General features: G+C 51.9%; 2 protein-coding genes across 2 annotated transcripts in view; both read left to right on the plus strand.

Annotated features, from left to right (window-relative positions):
* Positions 1-23,765, plus strand: part of Timp2 (TIMP metallopeptidase inhibitor 2) — a 48,801-nt gene that overhangs the window by 12,809 nt on the left and 12,227 nt on the right. Inside the window, exon 2 of the mRNA XM_038326201.1 lies at positions 21,842-21,942. Coding sequence (XP_038182129.1) covers positions 21,842-21,942 — 101 coding nt within the window. The remainder of the gene's footprint in view (positions 1-21,841; positions 21,943-23,765) is intronic.
* On the plus strand, positions 6,945-8,573 carry Cep295nl (CEP295 N-terminal like). Its single transcript, XM_038326200.1, has one exon. It carries the CDS (start codon positions 6,945-6,947, stop codon positions 8,571-8,573), a length of 1,629 nt encoding a protein of 542 aa, XP_038182128.1.

The raw sequence follows: 23,765 nt of genomic DNA on the forward strand, positions 1-23,765 counted from the left end.
ACAGCTTCCCATAGTTAACCAGCCAGGGCAGATACTGGGCTGCTGAAAGACGTGGGGAGTGGTGATTCCAGCTAACCTGGGTCAGTGACCCTTGAGACCCCACGTGGACCACCTTAAGACAAGATTGTAAGAGTGATGTCTGCCCCTTCTCTTCTGGGAGGGGGGTTCTTGGTCCTATGCCCAGGCCAAGTTCTGTAAGGATGACTAGGTGCTGAGAGTAGGGGCTGCAGCTTGGGGAGACTCTATAGTTGCCTTGAGGAGTGGGAGTGGCAGCTGGTGTGGGCACCCCTGACCTGGCTAGAGACTTGGAAAGCAGGCAGTGAGCACCACCCCTATATTTAGTAAGGCACCAGCTGGATCAGCTGTAAGTGCCCCTCTTGGTTGGTGGATGCCCAAACTCTGAGGTCAGAGGTCAGCTTTGCGACAAGGTTTATCTTTGGAAATATGAGCTTGTCCTTCACCCCCTTAGCTGGATGTCCAACTTTCTTAGCCTGGTAGAGCCCACCCGGTCCCCGTGGGACTAGAGATGGTAAAATGTCGATATGAAGCCACACCCCCAGGATTTGGAGAAAAACCTGCTATGATCTTAGGCAGGGCTTATGTTTCCCCAGGCCCTCGCCTAGCGGACTTGCTGGCTCTGCTACTTCACCCGGCTCAGCAACTTTAGGAACGACCCCTCTAGACCTTAGCTAGGTGAGGAAGTGCCAGAAACAGGGTATGGGACAGGACACTCTGAGGCATAGAAGCTAGAACTCAGAGAAATGGGGTTGAATACATTTCTGATGTTTATTTCACCTGGGCTTGGCTTGGATGCCTCCAGTGATGGGTGTCTCACTGCCTACCCAATGATTTCAAGACAGCCCTTTGGAAAGTGTTTCCTTTTGCCCGACCAACCCTTGCCTCCCTGTAATGTGTCCTCGGTGGTCTGGCTTGGTCATCTGGAGACACACACGGTAAGTACCACCCTATCCCTACATGACTGGCCGCGCTTCTGGGTGGTCCTCATAGTGATGGGGGAGGCTGCCATAACACACTTCACAGATGAGGGACTGAGGCAACAGCATTCAGATCCTTTCCTGGGGCACATAGCATTCCACCCAGACTCCTCCATGCTCCTCAGACCTGCGGAGGCTTCTGGCTTTCGTCCTTGTTGGTGTCCCCTCTTCCATTCTGCTTTCCTACTAATCCAGAACCTTCTGGGAGAAAGTTTTCCACGTCTGGTTCTCCCTTGCTCTTCCAACACTTCGTCCAGTGTTCTTTCTCAGCGCCTGTTTCTCTGCGTAGCCCTGGCTGTCCTGGAGCTCACTCTGTAAACCAGGCTGGCCATCCTCCTGTGTCTGTCTCCCGAGTGCTGGGATTAAAGGCGTGTGCCACCAGACCTGGCTCACACTGTGCTTTTGATTTGTTTCTTGGGTTCTGTACATGCCAGAGGCTCCTATTAGGTGTCTTCCCTACTGCTCTCTACCATATACTCGGAGACAGGGTCTCTCACAGATCCGGGAGCTCACCAGTTTGGATAGACTGGCTGGCCTGTGAGCTCCGGGGGATCTACCTACTGGTCTCTGCCTCCCCTACACTGGTTGCAGGCATGAGCTACCGTGCCCAGCTACTTTACGTGGGTGCCAGAGACCCACACTCAGGTCTTCATGTTGAGACAGCAAGAGCTTTACTGACTGAGCCATCTCCTCAGCCCCTCTTGTGTCTTTAATTATCTTGTGACCTTGTCATTTGTCCATTCATTGATACTCCTCATCCCTTTAAAAATCACAGACCCACGTCTGCCCGTCAGTTTTCTGTACCTTGACCGTTGTCTTCATCTTAGATGATGGCTAAGCTCCCTTTGGCCCAGGTGCCATTCTCAATGACACAGACCATCTCTTCTGCTGCTGAAGCATCCTCGCTGTGCAGACAGGATGCAACAGTACTATGACCACCTTCTTCCCCTCTGTGTCCAAGGCTGTCCAGGGCTGTCTAGGCTGTCCAGAACAGGGTTAGATTCTTCTCTGGCTTCAGATAGAAATCATACTGGTGCTTTGGGTGTCTATGTGGCTCCCAGCCACAGGCAGTTCTTTGGTCTCCCAAGACTCCACACTGATCACTGAATTTGGTGAGATTTGGATGTATTCCTGTTCCATTTTGTTATGTCAGATTTGGCTAGGAATACACTCTGTTGAAAAATACTGTGATCTGGGCCTGGTGGCACAAGGCCTATAATCTTAGCCCTGGAAAGGCTGAGGTAGGAGGGTCTCAAGTTACAGACTAGCCTATACTGAGGCCCAATCTCAACAGAGCCACGCAAGAACCATCTAAGGTGAAGCCTGGGAGCTAATTTTCTTACTTGTGGGTCATTGCCACCCTATGAGTGTTGTGTTTTAGGATGTGTGAGCTTAGAGTCAAAAGCTTGGGTCCCTGACACCAGCTAGGGCCACTGGTCCCTGTATTTCTCATTGCTTTTATGTCAGATTCAATTGTAGATATTTATTCTTGTGGTGCCAGGCTTATGTAAAAGAGGTGGGGGGGGGACCTGGAGAGATGGCTCTGCAATTGGGAGCACTGACTGTTCTTCTAGAGGACCCAGGTTCAACTCCTAACACCCACATGGCAGCTCACAACTGTCTGTAACTCAAGTTCCAGGGGATCTGACACCTTCATACAGACACGCTTGCAGGCAAAACACCAATGCACATAAAATAAAATTAAAATAAAAAAGAGGTAAGAGGAAAGTCATAGCTAGCATTGAGAGTGCTACAGCCACACAATATTAACTTACTAAGCCCACTTTGCGTTTGGTGTTAATTTAAGATAACCCTGTTCTGCATATCTTAAGAGCCCTTGGGTGTCCCCCATGTTGTCCCAAAGAACCAAAGAAAACAGAGCATTGGTTTGTCAAGGGGGAGCTGTGTGTGCTGTGTGCCAGTCGCTCTCATGCAATACGGCAGTGTCAGACTGCATGTATGAGATTGCAAAGCCGAGCTGTGTAGAGATGTTCCCGCTAGCGCATGTCACTAATCTATAACGGTCTCTACGTTTCCAACAATGCTGATGTCGGAGTCCTGAGTGTGCAGATTGTTGAGAGCTACTGTTGTGGGGTGTCCCAGGCAGGAGAGTTGCAGGAGTCTGAAGATACAGATGGAGAATGGGGAGGGGGCATGTCTATCTCATGAAGAACCCACATGGGTACAGTTAAGGTGCTGGGCAGCAGTGGGCACCGGGGTTGGAGCTGGCAGGATAGCATGAACGGATCCTATTGCTGTCCTACAGGCTGGGGCAGCATCTCCCTAGGGTAGAGCCTGTTGGCCACGAACAGTATTTGGAGACTTGCTGGTTAGGACAACAGGGGGCCAGTGTAGGCTGCAGTGGGGTGCAGGCAGAGAGGTGGATGGGAGATAGAAAGGCTTGCAAGAAGTCCTAGGGGTTCACCTGCTGCTGGGCGAGGGAGAGAGCCAGCTGTTGAAAGGCAACAGGTGGAAGGAACATCTGGGTTTCACTGGGTCAGGCATGGGACATTCCTCTACCCAACTGCTCAAAAGCATTGGGTTCTCTTCCAAGCAGCCTGGTGCTGACCCCCCTTGGCTCAGGTGTGTGCTGGTGGTGGCTGTGGATGACACTGGGGACTTGCTGATGAGAACAACAGGTGACCAGCTGCCTCCCCATGACCCTCTCAGGCTCAGCAAGGACCCTCCAGGAATCCAAGGGGAGCCCTGTCCTCTGGTTACAATATAGGATGGGAAAGGGGCCCAGGAAAGATCATAGAAAGGCACTGGGGATGTGGTTGGCAGTTGTCATAGGGACATGGATTCCTGAACCATAGAGCTAGCTATAATTTTTCAAAGCTTATCCCAAAGATTTCTCCATGAGGATGAGAGTCACTGACTGGGCTGGGGGCACCTCTGGTTGGCAGAGACATGGCAGGTCTTGGTGGTTGTCACCTATTAAAAAGGACTAAGTGACTCCAGGCTCAGAAATAGACTTCATGTCTTATGTGGGCTTGGTGCCATCAGAAAAATAGTTCCAGCGACACAGACCCTCCCCACCCCTCGCAACACTCCTGTGGCTGTGCCCCAGTGGGTAAAGCTTGGGTTTGGGTATGAGACGCCCATCTACACCCAGCTGCTCTGGGATCTGAGTCATTCAGCCTCTCTGAGCTTCCGTTTCTCCTAGCTAAAGACTTAACTGTGGTAATTCCAGGTTACTCAACAGACCTAGAGAAATAGAGAAACTGCCAGACTGTTGACAATGTGCCTTGCCCCCATTTTACACACCCATCACCAGGGTGCAGGGTTCCAGTTTCCCTGGCTCCTGATCATAGCCATCCTTGAGGGCAGGAAGCAGTAACAGCCTGCTTTTCTCTGGTGCCTGTGGCTCTTGGCCATCTTTTCATGCTCTGTCTTAGCCGTGCATCTGTCTTCTTGGGGGAAGTGCCTCTCTGTATCTTTCTCGTTCAGAAACATTGTTTTTAATTACATTGTGGGGGTGAGGGGTGGGGAAGGTGGGGGGATATGGGATGGGAGAGTGGAGGGGATGGGGGATGGGGAGGAGGGGTAAGGTGGTGAGATGTACACGTGATCCATGGAGGCAAAGGTGTAAGATCCTTGGAGCTAGAGTTCCTGACTCTTGTGAGCCACCCCAGCATGAGCGCTGGAGAGCTGAACCCAAACCATCTTTCCAGCTCTACTTGTATCTTTTAAAGATATAATTTTTGTGTGTTTACGATGGGCACATGTGCATGTCCCCACGCATACAGAGGTGAGAGGAGAACTTCCGGCGGTTGGCTCTCTTCCTCACAGGACCCTGGGGATTGAATATAAGTTGTCGGGCTCTGTTTCCTGCCGAGCCATCTTGCTGCAGCCACTTTTACAGTTAGGCTGTCTGCTTACGGACCGGTCAAGTGTTGCGGACTGGAGTCTCGTAGTGGGTGTGTGTCTGGAAAACCTTGGCATCTGCAGAAGGTGTTTTGATCATGGCATCTCCAAGCACACTGCTTTCCTTCTCGGGGCCTTCATCTCTTTATTTCTTCTTTCACTACTTGGTTTCTCCTGTTTCATCTAAGAAATCTTTGCCTAAGCCAGAGCCACAAATATGTATACTTGTGTTCTTCTAAACATTTATAATCTTAGACCTGACATTACATCTATGCAGGATCGACTGAGAGTTAATTTTTGTCTGTGATGTGAGAAAAGGCTCGGAGTCCCTGTCCCCTGAGTGTGGACACCCAACTGTCAGAGAACCATTTTCCACATTGGCCCCTGAGTTGAGAGTCACAGCTTCTTCTCATTCTCTCCTTGTGGCCAACATGGTGGTCAGCAGGCTGGTGGGTGTGGTATCAGCTGCTGGTTTAAGAAAGTGCTTCTCATTGCCTGGTCTGGAGCAAGGAGCTCTCACAAGGACATCATATGTCCATGTCAGTGATCATGTGACTGGCCATGACTGACCAAAGGCCCTGTCGTCTACCCAGTCAGAGAGAGTCTGTTAGCCTCTTTCCAGCTAGATATTCTGGCTTCAGTGTTCCCCTTGCTCCCTGCCTCAGCTTCCCCATCTGCGAACCATGGATGATAATAGCTCTTTGCCTCCCAGGGCTACTAGACAAAAAAAAAAAAAAGTGAGCTATGCTATGTGTGGTGGTATATGCCTATAAGCTCAGCATGTGGGGAGTGGAGGGAGACTGGATGATTACAAGTTCTAGGCCAACCTGGACTATATAGGGAGATCCCTACCTCCAAAAAGGAAACCTGCATCATAGCTGCCCAGTGCTCAGAGGAGCTGGTTGCTGGTTGCTGTGATTGACATCAGCTTAAGCTGGTGAGCCCGCTTCTATGAGGATGAAAAGAAAGGGCAGTCAGAGGCTCTTCTCCACGCAGACCATAGTGTCCAAGTGGCCACAGGACTCTGTCCCCACAACTTCTCTAGAAAGATCTGGCAAAGCATGGGCCCTTCCGATGCCACAGGGACAGAGGATGGTCCTCAGATAACCTCACAGTGGCAAGCCCGGTATTGGGATACAATGTAACATATATTTCTCCTCTCTGTCTGGTTTGTATTAGATCCATGTAGCAAGCAAACATTCACCCACACACATGTCTGCATAATGTACCCCTCTTCTCAATGACATGCACATAGATAAATGTGCCTGCATCTCTGGTTTGTACTGGATCCAAGTAACAAGCATGCATGTATATGCACGCTCCTTCTTGCACACCCCTGCTCTTGGGCATAGAGGTGTGTAACACAGATGTATGAGCACACATCCTTAGACACAGGCCCCTGCACACACCCTGCCTGCAGCTCCTCCCTCTCCTGCTCCTTCATCTTCAAGTATAAGCAGCTCTCTCATGACAGGCTAGGCTCCATGGCCATAGCGCCCACCCATCCTTCCCAGGTCTGTCCCCACCTGTCCCTTTTTTGCAACCCTCCCCCAACACCTGAGTCCTAACTTTGCCTCCTGGGGTGGAGGGCTCTCAGGCTGGTGTGCTGCTGTTACTTTTTTTTTTTTGTCAGGAGGCCACACTGTGCCTTTTAGGATGTTTAGTGACCTCCCTGGCTTGTCCCCAGCCAGATTGGTAGTACCTCCTTCCTCCAGTTGTGATGACCAAAACTCATCTCTGAACACTGCAGATGGTGTCTGCAGTCACACTCCTAGGAAACACAGATGCCCCCACAGGCTCTTATCCAGGGTGTTCAGGCTAGAACGGGTGTTAGTGGGCAGGGGCAGAGGAGAGATCTGCTGGGCATGTTTTCAAGTGTATCCTGCATTGAGAATCCCTTGCACACTTGTCTCCAGGGCCTTGCACACTTTTCTCCAGTTGTCCAGAGTGGCCTGTGCCCTCCTGGCCTTGTAGATTTGCTGTGACTCTCTCGTCGTCTCTGCGGGTGCCCCGGACCCCGCAGCCTCTCCTCCTTGGCCACAGCCACCTTTGCCTGCAAGTGTGTCTGCAAAACTCACAGAAATGGAGAGAGACGTGGAGCGAGCCGACGAGCTGAGCCCCTCTTCTGATGAGGAGGCCTTAGTTTTGAGGCAGAAGCCTGAACTGACGCAAGGCCGAGACAAGGGTGACGTCACTCTGCAGCAGTGGAAAACGCGACAGCTGCAGCGCCTGGCTGAGGAGTTGAAGGCAGAATGGCAGGAGGCCCGGCTGCAGCAGGTTAGAGACATGGAACGCCTCTATTTAGCCCGACTGTTGGATGAAGCAACAGGGCGGGCCACGGGAAACAACTTCAACTTGTACGAACACAGCCAGAGAGGAACAGCAAAACACATGAGAGCTAAGGAGAGAAACAGAGCAGCCTTTAGAGAGAAGGGCCGCCGGGAAGAGCACCCCAGGCAACACCCTAAGTCCCGGAAAAAAGCAACATGCTCAGAGAGACGGGGTTCTACCAAAGCCCGGGTCCCAAACCCCTGTGAGAAGGGTAAAGGGAAGCGGGTGCCTTCGAGTAAGAGCAGTGGTGGCTACCAGCCTGTGGGCCCTCGGGTGAGCAGAGGGGCAGACCTGGTAAAGCTCAACCCACTCTTGACTGGGGCTGGGGAAACTGAGTGCGTGGAGGAAGTACCCCGGGAGGGGAGGCGGCCGATGAGAAGGGGGTCTTCACGCTTTGCTCAGAACATGAATCACAACTCTACAGATGAGAGTCTGCAGGGCAAAACAGCTGACTTAGAAAAACCCTTGTCCCTCAGCTCCACCTTCAGGCAGGAGGCCACAACCCAGGGGTCGCCGTGCAGGTACACCGATAAGAATCAGTGGCACAAAGAGCTTGAGTCTGCCTTCGAAGAATTGTTTAACACCAATCGGAAACTGAAGAAACATCTGAATTTGCACCTGGAACAGAAGCTCAAGATAGACCAGAATCCAGATGAGCAACAGAGCTACTCAGAGATTCTGGGCGAGAGCAGCGACATCCAGAGAGGGGGGAGTACAGAGGAGGCAGAAACGACTGCTGAGGAGTATGGGAGCCCATCAGACATGGAGGCCCCTGAAATGTGGTCCAAGCCCAATTTGAAACAGTTGCTAAGTGAGGCCGAGTACCCCAGGTACCAACCCATGGCAAAGCACCTATTAAGGCCTGAAAGCCTGACACCTGTTCCCGAGGCAGGAACATCTAGCGAACAAGATGACTCATTCTCAGAGAGCCCAGAGTCAGGAAGGGAGCCGCCCAAGTTGGCCACAGCAGAGGAAGAAAGCCTTAAGCCTTACCTGCAGAAACAGGACAGCTCTATAGCAAGCTGGATGGCTTTGAGGCAAAAGCAGAAGGCAGAGTTGGAGCAGAAAAGGCAAAAGACATTGTTGGAGCTGACAGAACATCCCAACATGAGCTTGGAAATCCATTACAAGGCCGAGCTAGAGGAAGAACGCAGGGAACGCAGAAGGATGCGTTTGGCTCTCCTCAAGTCTTATTCCACTGGGGTCCCAGCCCCAGTCTCTGACAAAAACATTTCCCTGGACAATGGCCTTCTCGACGAGGACAAACAGAGCCAGATGATCCGTGACCTCCAGCAGCAAATTTTAGAGCAAAACAAGTTACACAAGCAGTTTTTGGAAAAAGCCAGGAAACGCTTGCAAGAGTTTCAAAAGACATTTTAAAGGCAGACCCGCCCGAGATAAATACATCCCTGATGGCTGCTTTGCCTGCACCATGCCTGCATCTCTTAAGTCTGTTTATTCACCATCTTGGCAAACTCCTTCCCGCAGAAGCAGAATCCCTGTGGGGTCCAGAGAGCGAGTCTATCCTGCGTTCTGCAGATGGAGTCTGTTTTTATGGGCTGTGGGTACTTAATGGAAACCCCAGGTAGAATCAGCTCTTGAGATGTTTTAGCCAAACCCTGGGCTTTCAGGGGCATTCAGGGTCAGACAGGCGCAGTTTCAAAAGATACATCATTGCTTGCTTGGCCTCTGGCTGAGACAGTGTCAGAGCCATTAGCTAAACCTCTCTCCTTTAGAAGGCGGCTGCACACGAAAAGACAAAGCCAACATTGTTTCACAATGTATGCATTCTGAGAACCTTTATGGGTGGGGGGAGCAGGCAAACCCCCGCCCATCTGGGTGGCAGAGTCACCCAATGATGATGGGGCCAGTGCTGATGGGTGGGGGTGTGAGGGAAGACCTGGGTGTTAAGTTTAATGCTCCTTAGCTTTTCAAAATGAACCAGCAGCCACCTGGCTGTGGGGAGCACATGTTGGATAGATTGGGGACCACTCTGAACCAGGAGCCACCTGGCTGTGGGGAGCACATGTTGGATAGATTGGGGACCACTCTGAACCAGCAGCCACCTGGCTGTGGGGAGCATATGTTGGATAGATTGGGGATCACTCTGAACCAGCAGCCACCTGGCTGTGGGGAGTTCATACCAGGTAGGCAGTAACCAACATACTTTTTCTGCAGAGCCTAGAGGGCGAAAGTCCCTGCTCTGCCAATCGGCCTCTGGCCATTGCTGGGCTCTATTTCTGCAGCCCCAAAGCTGCTGTGGATGGGCTAGGCTTAGAGCAGCGGAAAGTAGGATGCGTGAGACCCTAGGTTCAATCCCCAACACTGCAGTTGAGGCATTGGTGGGAGTGGGGTCTGCCTTAGAGCATGTAGTCATGAGTGGGCGTGGCCAAGTACAATGAGACTTGATTGGCTAAGACAGTGGCTGCTGACTGTGGCTCTTTGTTAGTTTCTGGGGCTTTTCTCATTTCTTCCCTTCCTCCTCCCATCTTTCTTTCATGGCCTTCTTCCAGATACCTTGATTGATCATATTTGATAATGACTCATTAGGAATATTGGTCCATAAAGGGCTATATTTATCTCCTAAGGGTTTGGTAGATAATATAATGAACAGCGTTAAGTATGTCAGCCAAACCCACAACCTAGGTGGAAGGAGGAGCCAAAAGCAGGATCTCTGCCATGTATTGATTATCTTTCCTAATCTCTCGTGTCTTCCTCAGACATGCATCTTCTTTGCCCTTCAACATACACATGTGTGTTGAACACGGTCAGTTATGGGTGCTTTTCCTTGGGGTTGAGGTTCCTCTTCCCTGCTGTGGTCTAGCTCTTGATGTCCAGCCACAAGTCCAGAACCTCTGCTTGCTCACCCTCACCGTGACAGGATGATCTCGTGGGCTGTCCGAGCCTGTCTTCCAGGATCTGTGCCACCAGCGCCTTTGGATCAGGTCTGGTGCTGAGACGCGCTTTCAGAATGTAACCCTAGCCTTGGCACCAGCTCTTGTTTAAAACGCTTTTGGAAGCTGCAAATGAAAACGTGCAGCTGGGGAGTAGGTGGGAGGGCTCCGCTCACCACCCCGCTGCTTCCCGTTGGCGCCATCTCTCCTGAAAGAGATTCATCTGCTCTCCTGACACTTTTTCACTTATACTGAGTATCAAACTCTGTCCCTAACCCTATCCACAGATCTGTCCCAGGAGGTAAGCTGTGGATGGCACATGAGGGCCATGTAACTTGTGGCTAGCAGAAAACACAAGCAACGAGTAGCCTTGTGTGGCGAGCATTGGCCAGGGGCTAGGCCTATAGCAAGATGTGAAACACTGGCCCTGTGTGTGGTTCTGAGCATCCTGAACCTGAGGCTTCCTCTGCCATGCTGCTCTTTTGGCTGGACTTTCTATCTCAGGGTTTGAAATTTGCCTTTTGTTTCTCTGTCATTGTACTTTGTTCTCATGAGGTGCCTGACTGTCAGTTGTTGCTCAGGGCTGTCTGGACACCCTGCAGCATCACCTCTGTTCCAAAGAATAGTGTGTGTGTTTGTGGCATCCCTTAGCTTAAAGCTGTGGTCACAACTGGACCTTACATTGCGTAACTGAGCCTCCCGACTTAGTTGGAAGCCACAGCCCAATGAGCAGACACATCTTCCCGGAGCCCACTGTTTTTGTTTCCATTTGCAAAGATGGTATTTGTGGCCCGTGTTCTGAGTAAGGAATCGCTCCTTCTTGGCTACACTGAGCTAAAAGTAGGTGTAGGGATGGGCGTTGAGACACGGTGTAGGGTGACTCATCTCTGCCCGGACAGTAACACCTACACTGTCCCTTGGTAGCAAGGATGAGAAGATACCCTGCCCTCTCCCCATGTCTTATAGAAGGCTAAAGAGGGGTGGGCAAGCCTTGGCCCGGGTCAGTGGCGTGGGTAGTAAGTCCAATCCCAAGGGTCTCCTTACCCAAAGAATATAACTTCCCAATGACTCCCTAAGGAGCTGTCATGGCTGCTTCCCACTTCACCCTCGCAGGCTCGGGAGTCTGCGTAGACCCCCATTTTCACTCTTTCACTCCCATCAGGATGTTTGAGTGGCAACACAAAGGAAGTCCTCAGGTGCAACCTGGAGTCTCCCAGCCCCCTAAACTCTTCTCACCCGTTAGCTTCCACAGGGAGCCTGTGCCCTATAGACAGTGACAGGAATGAAGTCTGGTACCCAAGGGGTCAATGCTCTGACCTTCCCCAACCTTGACACTCTATCTCCTCCCCTTGTGCCCAACTTGCAGCCATCTCTGTCACCAACTCCCTCATTCTTGACAAGTATTCAAAGGGGGGACAATTTTGGCTCCTGCTGGCTCCATTCAAATCCTTCCTGAAACATTAGTTCACACATGGCTTTTCTGACCGGGGACGGGGAGGGCAGTATCCATACTCCAGGTCTACAAGCTGCTTAGTCCAGTCTCCAGCTGACTAAAATGTGGGCGGGGGAGGGGGCAGTACCACTGGAAAGTGTGTGTAACTTCTTCCCAGAAGCAAGAGAACCCAGGCTCTCTCCCACGTACCTCTGCAGAGCACTGTGCACCCCTGAGCTACTACCTGACTTTGTGTGTCTGTATTCACACGGGAAGGCAGGTGCAGGATCTTTATTCCTGCTAGGGACCGCATTTATCAGAATCCTGGCCATCAAGCTACTTCTCTGCCCCATGCGTCTTCTCCAGTCTACATGGATTCAAGACACATCTGGGGCTGACCAAATGGTGGACAAGCACTGTGTTTGCCCAGGAGATTTGAAGGACAACATCAATATCACTGTCCACAGGGTGGGACATGCACAGAGTGTCCAACAGGTGAGAGATGCAGACACAGCCAATCGGCTTCCCTGTCCTGCTTGCTACCACACTGGCTGAACCGTTCAGTCATGACCATGATGATGCTGTGGACGCATGATTGGTTCAGTCACCTGTCCCCATTGAACCCCATGCACAGGTAGCATCCAGGACTCCATACCTCTGAGAGGATGAGTTTCGGATAGGGGTGTGAAATTGGGAGTGGGGCAGGGACCTTCTCTAACCCTCAATGTCCCTCCAACAAGTAGGAAATGACAAGAGGTCAGTGTGGACCTCTGAGACCAGACAGGGTCCGGCTTCCAGCCAATCAAGAGAGGAGCCAGGCTGGGGAAGCTGCAGGTCCAGGACCATCTGCCTGGAGACTTGAGAGCTGTCCTGAATGTCCTCCCATACACCATGGCGTGGTGGTGGTGGGGCTGTACCAATGAGGGGCTAGGAGTAGGAACCCACGTCCTCCTGTCCTCCCTCCAGACATGGTTTGTTTACTCACAGCCCTAAGCTCTAGTGTCCCACTCGTGGGCAGGGCTTGTCAGTGCTAAGTGCTGAAGCAGAGGTCACAGGTCGCCTTAGGTTTGCTCCTGGAAAGGAGTGGATGAAGAAAGATGACCGCTGGCCCTCAGCAGCAGCAGCCGCTGAATGGAAGAAAAGATCCTGATCCTCCCCTGCTGTCATGTCCCCTAGCCCCTTCCTGTGGAGATGGCTTACAGGGGTTGGTAGAATACCCCAGGAACCTCTCTAGGCTCTCTCTGCCTCCAGCCCTGCCAGGCTACTGCCCAGCTTACCCGGGTTTGGGATTTGCAGAGCTGAGCTTGGCTTCCTCGAGGTCCTTGGCTCCTTGGCGGAGAAACTGCCTGCCGAGCAGCAGCCTCCTCCACAAAGCCACACTGTTCTCAGCAAACCCTCCCAGGAGCGGGACGCATTTTTTTCAAATGATTCAGCAGCACGTGAATGGGAAGGGCCGCACTTAAGGCCCTGGCATGAGATCTCGCTGGCCCGCAGCTGGAAAGGACGGGTGTCAGGGTGTGGCTTGGTCCCACCAGGCCTAGAGCAGAGGAGCCAGGGTCCTGAGGGGCACGAGGTAGCTGGAGGGCTGGGCCAAGAACGCTGCAGCCTTCTTCTTCGCACTCATATAGATGCGCCATCGCCCTCCCCGAGAAGAGCCAAAGCTATGGGCAGGAAATGGAGATGGGAAAGCTGGTCTCCATGGAGACGGGCATCTAGCGGACAGCCGCCCTCCTGTGCGTGCTAGCATGCTAGAATCCGAGCGGTGGGCAGGGAGCCTGCTGCTAGGCAGGCCTGGCATATTCCCAGGCACCACTCCATCGGTGGTGTGACCCAGAGCTGAATGCCCCACAGTCCCCTTGCCGTTCCCCTCTCTGCCTCTCCCTCCGCCACACGCATCTGCTCACTTTGGCCTGAGTTATTAGCGATGAGCAGGTCTTGACCTCTTCCTGAGTAGGCTCAGCCCTACCCGAAGGCTGGGGCCCTGCTTGGTTTCACACCCCACACCCCCCCCCCCCCCGCGAAAGCCCAGTTGGTCCCTGTGAGGGGATCGATCATCGGATTTGGGAGTGTCTGTGGGAGGGGCTGGCCTCAGCTGCTGAGGCAGGGAAGCTGTGCCCAATCCTGGTCACCAGCACAGAACTGTTTTTAATTACTGAATGACAGCCTCCTTTTCCCTTTTAGGGAAATGAGAGAGATGGGGTTTGGAGGTCTTTTCACTAATGCCGAGTGGCTGGACGTGGAGGGGACAAGGCAGGGCAGAGCCCGGTGGACGACCTCAACCATCTACAGAGGGCACCTAGAGGTAGCAGCCATGGGAAGAGTGTCACCATGAGGCAAGAGACAGAAGGCAGAGCTGGAGTCCTTGTTACCCAAGGACTTGTGGGCACCAAACCCGTCTTTGATTCCTTGGGACACTGGATGTTCACCCATGCCTATATCCCCACATGCTGAGGTGCTAACCCATGCCTGTACCCCCGCATGCTGAGGTTTGGCCTCAAGTCTGGGAGGCAGAGGTTTTAGTGCCCCAGGGCTAAGCCCCCATGTTGCTCACCATCCACCATCCACAGCAGTTCCTCCAACCAGTTCTAAGGAACAAGGGTCCCTCCAAGTCTTTCCCACGCCCTCCACAGCCCCACTCGATTTCACAGCTCTTCAAGGACAGCATCCTGGACAGAGTAACCATCCGATGGCAGCTCTCCTAGGACAAGGCTGGGCTTCTGTCCCCAGCTGAGGGTGTTGAATTGGGACAGTGGGGGCACATCTCATTCTCTGGACTGACTTTCCGGGTTAAAGATAAATTAATCCAAATACAAAGAGCAAGCAGCCTTTGCTAGCCAGGCTGACCAGCTGTGAGTACCGTGCTCTCCACTATAAAGGGACGAAAAGACTGATCCCAAGCGGCAACAACAGGGTCTAGTTATGGATGGAATGGGAACTCTGCTAGCTGAATTGGTGTAGAAGACAAGGTGGTAGCACACTGTTTTCTGGGGAGCTTAATAAAGAGACCTTGCAGCTCCCCCACCTCTTGACAGACTGGAAAAAGACATCAGAGCCTCACAGGTTGAGTTTATTCTGGGAGAGAATGATGTGTCTTTTATAATCCTCGAACTGACTGGTGTGTAACTCTACCATGAAAAAAAACAAATGGGGCAGATGACCTCGGGATGACATTTACATCTATACCTGAAGTTACTGCATGCGTATCTATGAGGTGAAGAAGGTCTTTCTGTGGGGGCTCCCCCCACCTTGATGCTAGTAGCCTTAAAGAGTGTATCTCTGTCTTTGGTTGATCCCAATCTAGTTACAGTATCAGCATGTTCCCAACCCTTGATTTGTGCTGGCAGAATCTTGGCAAAGGCTCCCGTTCCATCTCCTAACTCCAGGAGGGAGGAACCACCCCCAAATTAAACTTCCATGTTTTCTGTAGGACCTTGCTGGTCCAAGGTCACAGCAGAACCCTGAAGGACAGGGTGGCCTGGTTGTAACCCTCTGGTGATCCTGAGTCAATCTTTTCAGCCTCAGAATATAGGTGTTGATAGCTGTGGGTTCATTTCTGCTCACTGTGGGAGCCCACAGCTCAGAGAGGGTGCTAAGTGAATCCATCCATAGTATATAAATATTCACATGGCATAAGGGATTGTCCCAAGGCAGCTGGGACTGCAACATGGTAGCAGAACCCAACAAGGAGGAATCTTGCAGGTGCTGGCAGCTCTCCTTCAGGTTAGGACCCTTCTGTGGACAATGCGCATGGTGTGGTTTTAGATTTATTATGGATACCATAGAATTCAAAACTTGTTGACAAACTGGATGTGGTGGCACACACCTTTAATCCCATCACTTGGGAGGCAGGTGGATCTCTGAATTCAAGTTTACATAGTGAGTTCCGGGTCAGCCAAAGCTACCTAGTGAGAGCCTCTCTCTCTCTCTCCTCTCTTCTCCCTCTCCCTCTCCCTCTCTCTCTCTCTCTCTCTCTCTCTCTCTCTCTCTCTCTCCTTTCTCTCTCTTTTTCTCCTCCTCTCCTTTCTCTCTCCCCGCTCTCTCTCCTCTCCTCTCTTTCCTCTCCTCTTTTTCCCCTCCTCCTCTCCTTTCCTTTTCTCTCTTTGCCCCTCTTTCTCCCCCCTCTCTTTTCTCTCCCTCCTTCCTTCCCTTCCTCCTCTCTCTTTTCTCCTCTCCTCTCTCCCTTTCCTCTCCTCCCTCCCTCCTCTCTCTCCCTCCTTCTGTCTTTCCTCTCCCTCTCCTTTCCTTTCCTTCCCCCTTTTCTCTCCTCTCTCTTCTTCCTCGCTCCCTTCTCTCTCTCTCTCCCTCTCTCCACATGCATACACAATTGTTAGATTTATGAACATCTTTACGTCTCAGTAGACCATGTGCTGGTGGCCAGGGGACAGACAGGAGCACCCTGGGAAGGAAAAGCATGGCTCTGCTTGCCATGGTTGGGATCCGTGGAGTGTATTGAACCCTCCAGCTTCCCTTAGCCATGGCCATAACATCCAGGGTTTCTAGAAAGTTCCCTCATAGGATACTAGCAGGACGGTCCAACTTCTGTTGGCGTCCCTGGGCAGTAGTGATTCTCAAGGTCCAAACACAGCCTGCCGTCATCCTTGGCTCCTCATCAGTGCCCTTGACTTTCCACCCACCGAGCTCTTTTCCATCCCTTTCTGGCTGGGCAAGCTGGGATTGTTTTTGCAGGCTCCTCTAGGGGGAAGTGACGTCATGTGGTGTCCTCAGCCAGAGGGATGGGGGTAGGGGCTCTGCGGTTGTGTGTGCTTTGAATTAAGTCAACGCTTGTGCATTCCAGTAGCCAGCATCTGGCAGTGAATTCATCAGCCAGTGTCGCACTCTTGATGGCAAACCCAGATGTGGGGTTAGCAAAAGGAAAAGAGGAAAAAGCAAATTTTGAGCTGTGGGGGGTGGGGTGGGGGACAGTGGTTGGGGTACAAAGCAGTTGAACAGGAGTCTCCTGCTGCCTTGTCCAGCTCCTTAGTTAGGTAGTGGGGCAGGGCTGGATGTGGCTGGCGCTGCACTGATATGGCCCCCCAGCCTAGCATGGAAGTGTCCCGTCAACAGACACTCATGCCTTGCTTCTAGTTCACCCCAAATTCTTTGAGTCTGAATTTCCCTGTCCTTGAATTTCAGCTGGTCTTGGACTAAGGGATGCTATCCATTCTGTGAGGTGTCCTCCTTTTCTCTACAGCCCTCGTGGTCACCCTGGAGGTCACAGTGATGACTACTGTCGTGTGTGGGTGTTATACTTCTAGAGAATTCTTTATTTCCTCTCCTTTCCCATCTTCCACCCAGAATTTCCTGTCCATCTGTCTGCCCGTTACCTAGATCAGACTTCCCTCTAAGGCTGGGACTGTGAAAGCTTTTACTGGCAAGACCTCCCCATTCCCCTTCCCCACCCAATGATCTCACCAGGGGACAGCTACAGCTAAGACAGGTGTCGGCTGCAGCCAGCGGTGATAGCCTCCTGTTGCAGCACGAATGCTTAATGGGAGAGGAAACAAACCATCCAGGCTTCCACTCTAAAGGCTCTGGGTCCCTGTGGCTGTCGATGGAGATTTTACCACCTCTACCCCTCTCCCACTCCCTACAAACATCCCTGGCCTCACCTCCACCCCCACTTCCGTTAAGGAAAACCAGCATCTCATTTCTCTTCTGAAAAGTTCAAAAGAGAAAATGTATAGCCCACAGCCCCGGGCGATGCGAGCTCACAACCAGACACTCCTGTGCCAGGGGACCAGGGCCAGCTTTCCAGATCCTCATCTTGTAGGAGCAGAGAAATCTGCCCTGTTCACTCCTCCACTATGTGTCCCTTACACTCGATGTCCCCGCCCGCGGCCTCGCTCACTCTCCCCATCACCTTTGGACACCAGATGGTGACATCTGTGTTAGATGTGTGACCCAGCGGTCTCCGATGAGCACCGTAGTTTGCGCTCCTCTGGGCAGCACCTTTCACACACATTCTCACACCGAGTGGCTTCTCCACCTTTTGGCTTAGATCGTGCTAGGGACTCAGGTGTGTGGGAACTTGGGAGCTCCCATAAGACAGCAGTTATTGGGTCCTCAGTGCCGTGGGATAGAATGAGAAGTCACTGGGCTTTATTTTCTGATTGGCATGTGGGCGGTGCATTCACGTAGCCCAGGGTAGCCTCAAACTCTATAATAGTTCAAGGGAATGCTGAGATTCCAAATACGTGCTGCGTCCAGCTGTATGTGTTGGGACTTGAACTGAGGGCTTTGTGGTTGCTATATAAGCCCTCCATCAACTGAGCTACAGTCCCAGCCCTTAATATTCCAGCGAGCATTAAGCATTGTGCAGTGTAGTAGGCCGCTACTGAGAAACAAGGCTAGCAAGTGTTCTAGGCCGGTAGAGCGAGGTATAACGACCTCCTTTGGGACCCCTACTTCCTCTTGTTTCTGAGCTGATGACTGTGCTCAGACAAAGAACAAACACATGGCAGTGTTTACCTGGCATGCTTACACATTTGCACTAGTATTAGAGTAACGGTTTTATAGATTACACAGAGGGGACCGAGGACCAGCACGCCTACGCTATCATCCCAAGGCTGTCATTGTCAGCCCAGTTCTATCTGGTAGTTGTTTTCTGAGCCCCAGCCATTCCGTAGCACGGCCTCTACTCGTCAGGACCTCTCAGCGGACAGGTGCACAGACGTGCACAGCATAGTGTGCGAGAGATGAGCGAAACGCCCATCGCCGCAGGAAGAAGACAGGAAGGGCAGGGGGCTGTCTCTCAGGGCTGAATACAAGCTCTCCATGCAGGGACCTGGAGGTGACATTTTGGGTAGAAGAGCTTCCCTGGTCCAAGGTGGGCCATATCTGGATATCCTGGCATGTGATGGACAGGGAGCAGGATGGATTAGGAGAGAGCAAGGGACAAGTGGGGTTGCAGAAGGTGCAGCCCTGGCTGTCCTGGACTTGCTCTGTAGACCAGACTGGCCTCAAACTCAGAGCTCCTCCTGCCTCTGCTGCCTCCCTGTGCGTGGGTTAAAGGTGTGTACCATTACTCCTGGCTCAAATTTTCAGTGAAGGCATTTTGCAAGAAATGTTATGGGAAAGGCACAGAACTAAGAGAGAACCCTCTGTTCTGGGGTGGCCTGCCAGGTAGCTTTTTTACCAGGTTGTAGCTGTTTGAAGTGAGGCCTGCATTGGGCTGGGAAACAGGAACCTGTGGCCAGGCCAGTGGTGACTCAGAGGTACAGAACGGCCAATGTAAATGGGCCTTGGAGCTGGGTGGGGCCTGGGCTGTGGTGTGAGATTTGGTGGGGAAGGATGCAGAGTGCATTGCTGGGGTCTGAGGAGCAGATGGCACTCCCACGTGCCTGGACCTCCCTGCCTCTGTGGGAAACAGTCCTGGCCAGAAGTTTCCAAGACTCAAGTTGACCGCTGGAGACTCTGAGCTGGCACTGTCTGCTCCCTTGTCTCCATCAAACTCATGTGCACGGTGACAAAACGCTTGCCCAGAGTGACCCCGCACCACTGCCTTTTGAGGGCAATGCTTTTAAAGCCATTAAAACAGACCCTGACCCAGCTAATAACCTCCAAGAAAAGAAAATGAGGGCTCTGCCTGTGGCAGGATCTGCTGAGCTTCAGTCGTAGAGTGTCCAAGGAGGGACAGGGGGCTTAATTCCTAATAGAAAACCCATGTTAGGCGCAACCAGACTCCAGAACATTCTGAAACTTTCCTTCTTTTGATCGTTGTCCTGGACGCACTTCCCATGGGACCGTCTGTGTCTAATATTTGAGAGCCACACTAACATTACTGGCCAGATCCATAGCCTGCATAACAGGCTTTCCAACTCCATGTGTGTCAACCTTCTCATAGAATGCGGGTTACTCTAAAGAATGTCCCACAAAGTCATGTTTGCTGTGGCATGTGCCCGTAATCCCAACACTGGGAAGGAAGACACAGGAAGAACCCAGAGGCTTGCTGGCAAGCCAGCTGGTGAGCTCCAGGCCAGTGAGAGACCCTCGGGCTGGTGGGAGAACCTCAGGCCAATGAGAGACTCTCAGGCCAGGGAGAGACCCTGTCTCCAAAAGCAAGGTGGAGAGTCAGCAACATGACTTGGTGTGTAAAGGTTCTTGGCATTATGCCTGCTGACCTAAATTTGATCCCTGGAGCCCACATGGTGGAGAGCGTTGGCCCCATAAGTTGTCCTCTGGCTTTGACATGGTTTGCATCATGCAGTGTGCAAACCCTGCCCACCCCCATGAAATAAAAATGCAAAAACAAAAACGAGGCAGATGGCACCTGAGAGATGATACATGAGATTGCCCTTTGACCTTCACATGCATGTCCCATAGGACATTTCACATGGAAGCTTCTCTCTTCTGTATCGCTAGGGAGGGAACTCGGGTCCTCTTGCATGCTAGGCAGGTGCTCTGTTCCGAGTTGTACCCTAGTACCCCCAGTGGTGTGGTGATATTTTGTGTGTGTTTTCACAAATAAAGCTTGCCTGAAGATCAGAGTACAGAGCTAAACCACTAGTTAGCCATAAAGGCTGGGCAGTGGTGGCACACACCTTTAATCCCAGCACTTGAACTCTGTGAGTTCAGGGTCACCCTGGGCTTCACAAGATTGAATCTGTCTAAAAGAGAAACAGAGCTCACACAAATGTGATCTCAGCACTTGGGCCTTCAATCCCAGCACTAGGGAGGAGGAGACAGGAGTGATATGGCTGGGTGGAGAGAGGAATATAAGGCAGGAGGAGATGGGAGCTCACAGCGGTTGGAGGAGTCTGAGCATGCAGTCTTGGGATTGGTAGGAACAGAATTACCTCTTTGGTCTAAGCATTGGTAGTAAGAACTCTCTAGCAGGGGCTGGAGAGATGGCTCAAAGGTTAAGAGCATTGGCTCCTCTTTCAGAGGTTCTGAGTTCAATTCTCAGCAACCACATCGTGGCTCACAACCACCTGTAATGAGATCTGGTACCCTCTTCTGGTGTATAGGCACACATGCAGGCAGAACACTGTACCATATACATAATAAATAAATAAATCTAAAGCAAAAAGAACTCTAGCGACTGGCCGAGTTTTTATTATTAAGACCAACTAGAATTCGTGCTACACAGTGGAGACCCCAAATCTGAATAAACCAGTCTCCTTTGGGGTGGATGGCTACCCTTCTGCTCCAGCCCCCAAAGCCTGTTTGAGGGTGGGGTGCTGGAACGTCAGAGCCATCACCCTGGCTCTTCACCAGTCCTGCTTGCAGGAGCAGGACTGCACGCTAGGCCACTGCACGCTAGGCCACTGGCCTTCTGTTTCTCCAGTCTAGACTCATGGCCACAGCCTGCTCAACAGAGCCACCTGGCGCCATAGTCAACAAAGGGCTCATCTGGGGATCTGTTCTTTGGGTTTTGGTTTGAGTTGTTTTCTTTGAGACAGGGTCTCACTTTGTAGCCCCGGCTGTCCTGAAATTCACTAGGTTGACCAGGCTGGCCTTGAACTCACAGAGATCTGCCTGCCTCTGCCCCAAGTGCTAGAGTTAAAGCCGTGTGCCATCACACCCAGCTTTTTGGTTTTTGATTTTGTCTTTTGAGTCAGGTTTGTGGTTGTCGTTTTGTTTTTTGTATTTTTTCCCCACAAGACAGTGTGGAAACGTTCACACACACAGCACACAGACACACACAAACACGGGACACAGACCGCTCTGTGACAGAATCTCATGGACCCGGGCTTCGAACTCGGGACCTCGCTTGTGCCGGCGCCGCGCACTTAACAGTGCTGAGCTATCGCCCAGCTTGCTTGTTTTTTGTATTTTTTGAGATAGGGTTTCTCTGTGTAGCCTTGGCTGTCCTGGAATTCACTCTATAGACCAGGCTGTACTCAAACTCAGACATCTACCTGCCTCTGCTGGGATTACAGGCATGTACCACCACACACACACACACACACACACACACACACCACCTGGTGAAATTGTTTTAGCAGCCCAGGCTGGCCCTGAAGTTCTACCCTTCCTGGCTCTACCTCCTAAGGGCTGGGGCTAAAGGTGTGTATCACTGTGCCCACGTTCATATAGTGCTAGGTGCTGGAGACTGAACCCAGGCTTTTGTACATGCTAGCCAAGCTCTCTGTCAACTGAGCCCCATCCCACAGCAAAGGACTCTTGCTGACCACCCCAGGATGACAGGCCACAGAGCCTCCTCCCTTTACCTGTGCCAGGTCAGACTCCTGTGACCCCTCAGGTGGACAATAGGCCCACCGCCCTTAGTGCCTCCTGTGGGGAGGCACACTGTCCTCCCCTGAGCAGAGCCTGAATCCTGGTCCTCAGCGACCCCTCATCTGTGTCTCTGTGTTTTGCAGTGATCAGGGCCAAAGCCGTGAGTGAGAAGGAGGTGGATTCCGGGAACGACATCTACGGCAACCCCATCAAGAGGATTCAATATGAGATCAAGCAGATAAAGGTAACCCCGACTTTGTGGGAGAAGCAGGGATGGGGCCCTGGAACGTCTCCAAGCCAGCATAAGCCAGAAAACTGAGTCGTCAAAGCCACAGAGAAGCTCAGTTCTCCTTAAGCCACAGGAACATGAAAAGCTGGCAGAGGTTTTAGGTTTTCAAAGGTCTCAGTCACTGTCCTATGCTGGGAAGAGACGCTGGGACCAAGGCAATCTTGAAAAAGAAAGCATATTAAAGCCGGGCGGTGGTGGCGCACGCCTTTAATCCCAGCACTCGGGAGGCAGAGGCAGGCGGATCTCTGTGAGTTTGAGGCCAACCTGGTCTACAAGAGCTAGTTCCAGGACAGGCTCTAAAAAAGCTGCAGAGAAACCCTGTCTCGAAAAACCAAAAAAAAAAAAAAAAAAAAAAGAAAGCATATTAAATGGGGGCTTGCTTACAGTTTCAGAGGCTGAGTCTGTGGTCATCATGGTGGGGAGCAGACAGGCATGGCGCTGAGGCAGTAGTTGAGAGCTTTCCATCCTGACCCGAAGGCAGCAGGTGGACTTCCGAAACCTCCAAGCCCATACCCCCAGTGACAGACATCTTTCAACAAGGCCATACCTCCTAATCTTTCCCAGATAATTTCACCAGCTGGGGGACCAAGCATTTGCATATTTGAACCAATGGGACCATTCTCATTCAAACCACCACGTCACCCTAATCCCCGAAACAGGCTAGTTTGATTTTACCGGGTGATAACCCGATGAGTATCATGTCTTAACGGATGAGTCTGGCAGGCAGGTGTGCCCAGGGCAGCTTCCCGACTGTCATGGATCACTTACTGAGAACTAGCCCATTGGGAGGACAGGACTGTGGTGGGGTGGAGGGGACCGCAGATGGCAGCAGTGGTGGCTGTGGTGGTGTCTGCTGATGTTTTCAGAGTACCGTCCATGTCAGGGGCGGATGGGAAGAAAACAATGTTTGAGAGAGGTTAAGGGAGAGGCTGGAGATGTGGCTCAATTGGTAGCATGCTTGCCTAGCATGCAGGAAGTCCTGGGTTTGATCCCCGGCACTGCAGAACTAAGTAGGGTGGTGCCTGCCTGCTCTGAGAGTTGACATTTACTAACTCGGGGTTCAAAGAAAGACAGCTGGCTGCTCCTCCAGTGTTAGGGACAGCTTGTCACGCAGTAATGGCCGTAGCCGTCCTTATTTACCAAAACTGAAAATAAATGTTATCAATGGGCCAGAGGAGTGAGAACGTCCTCATCACAGATGCCATCTCAAGGGGACAACTGACCTCTCAATACCAAAGTCCCTCTATGAGGCAGACAAGCAGGTGGATTTCCATAAGCTCCTCGTGGCTTAACGACAAGGAAGCAACACTGACCCCTTGGCGTCATCTGAGATGTAGAAGGAGACTGTTGCCCTGGCAACCTTCCTTTCTACAGGGTTAGAGTGAAGCTCGCTAAGCTGGTTTGTCCTTGAGAGGGACTGGAGCCCCAGGGCTCAGTGGGTAAGAGCACGTGCCAGTGCCCATGTCAGGCAGCTCGCAACTGTCTGCATCTCCAGCTTGAGGGGATCCGAAGATGGGATTCTGAGGGCACTGCACACACATGGCAGCAGACACACAGGTGCAAACACACCACAGAAATAGAAATAAAAGTACATCTTTAAAACTCGAAGAAAGAAGGGAGGAAAAGACAAATGAAAAATGTCTTCTGGAGTGTTATGAGCAAAAGGGAGAGCGGGCGAGCCTCTCCCCCGCCCCGACACACCCTCACCTCCCCACCACACACACATCTAGGTACTGGGCAATGTCTTCATGGGGCAGCAGGTGCACTCCTGAAGAACC

Source organism: Arvicola amphibius, chromosome 4 (genome assembly GCF_903992535.2).
Source record: "Arvicola amphibius chromosome 4, mArvAmp1.2, whole genome shotgun sequence".
Taxonomy (NCBI): domain Eukaryota; kingdom Metazoa; phylum Chordata; class Mammalia; order Rodentia; family Cricetidae; genus Arvicola; species Arvicola amphibius.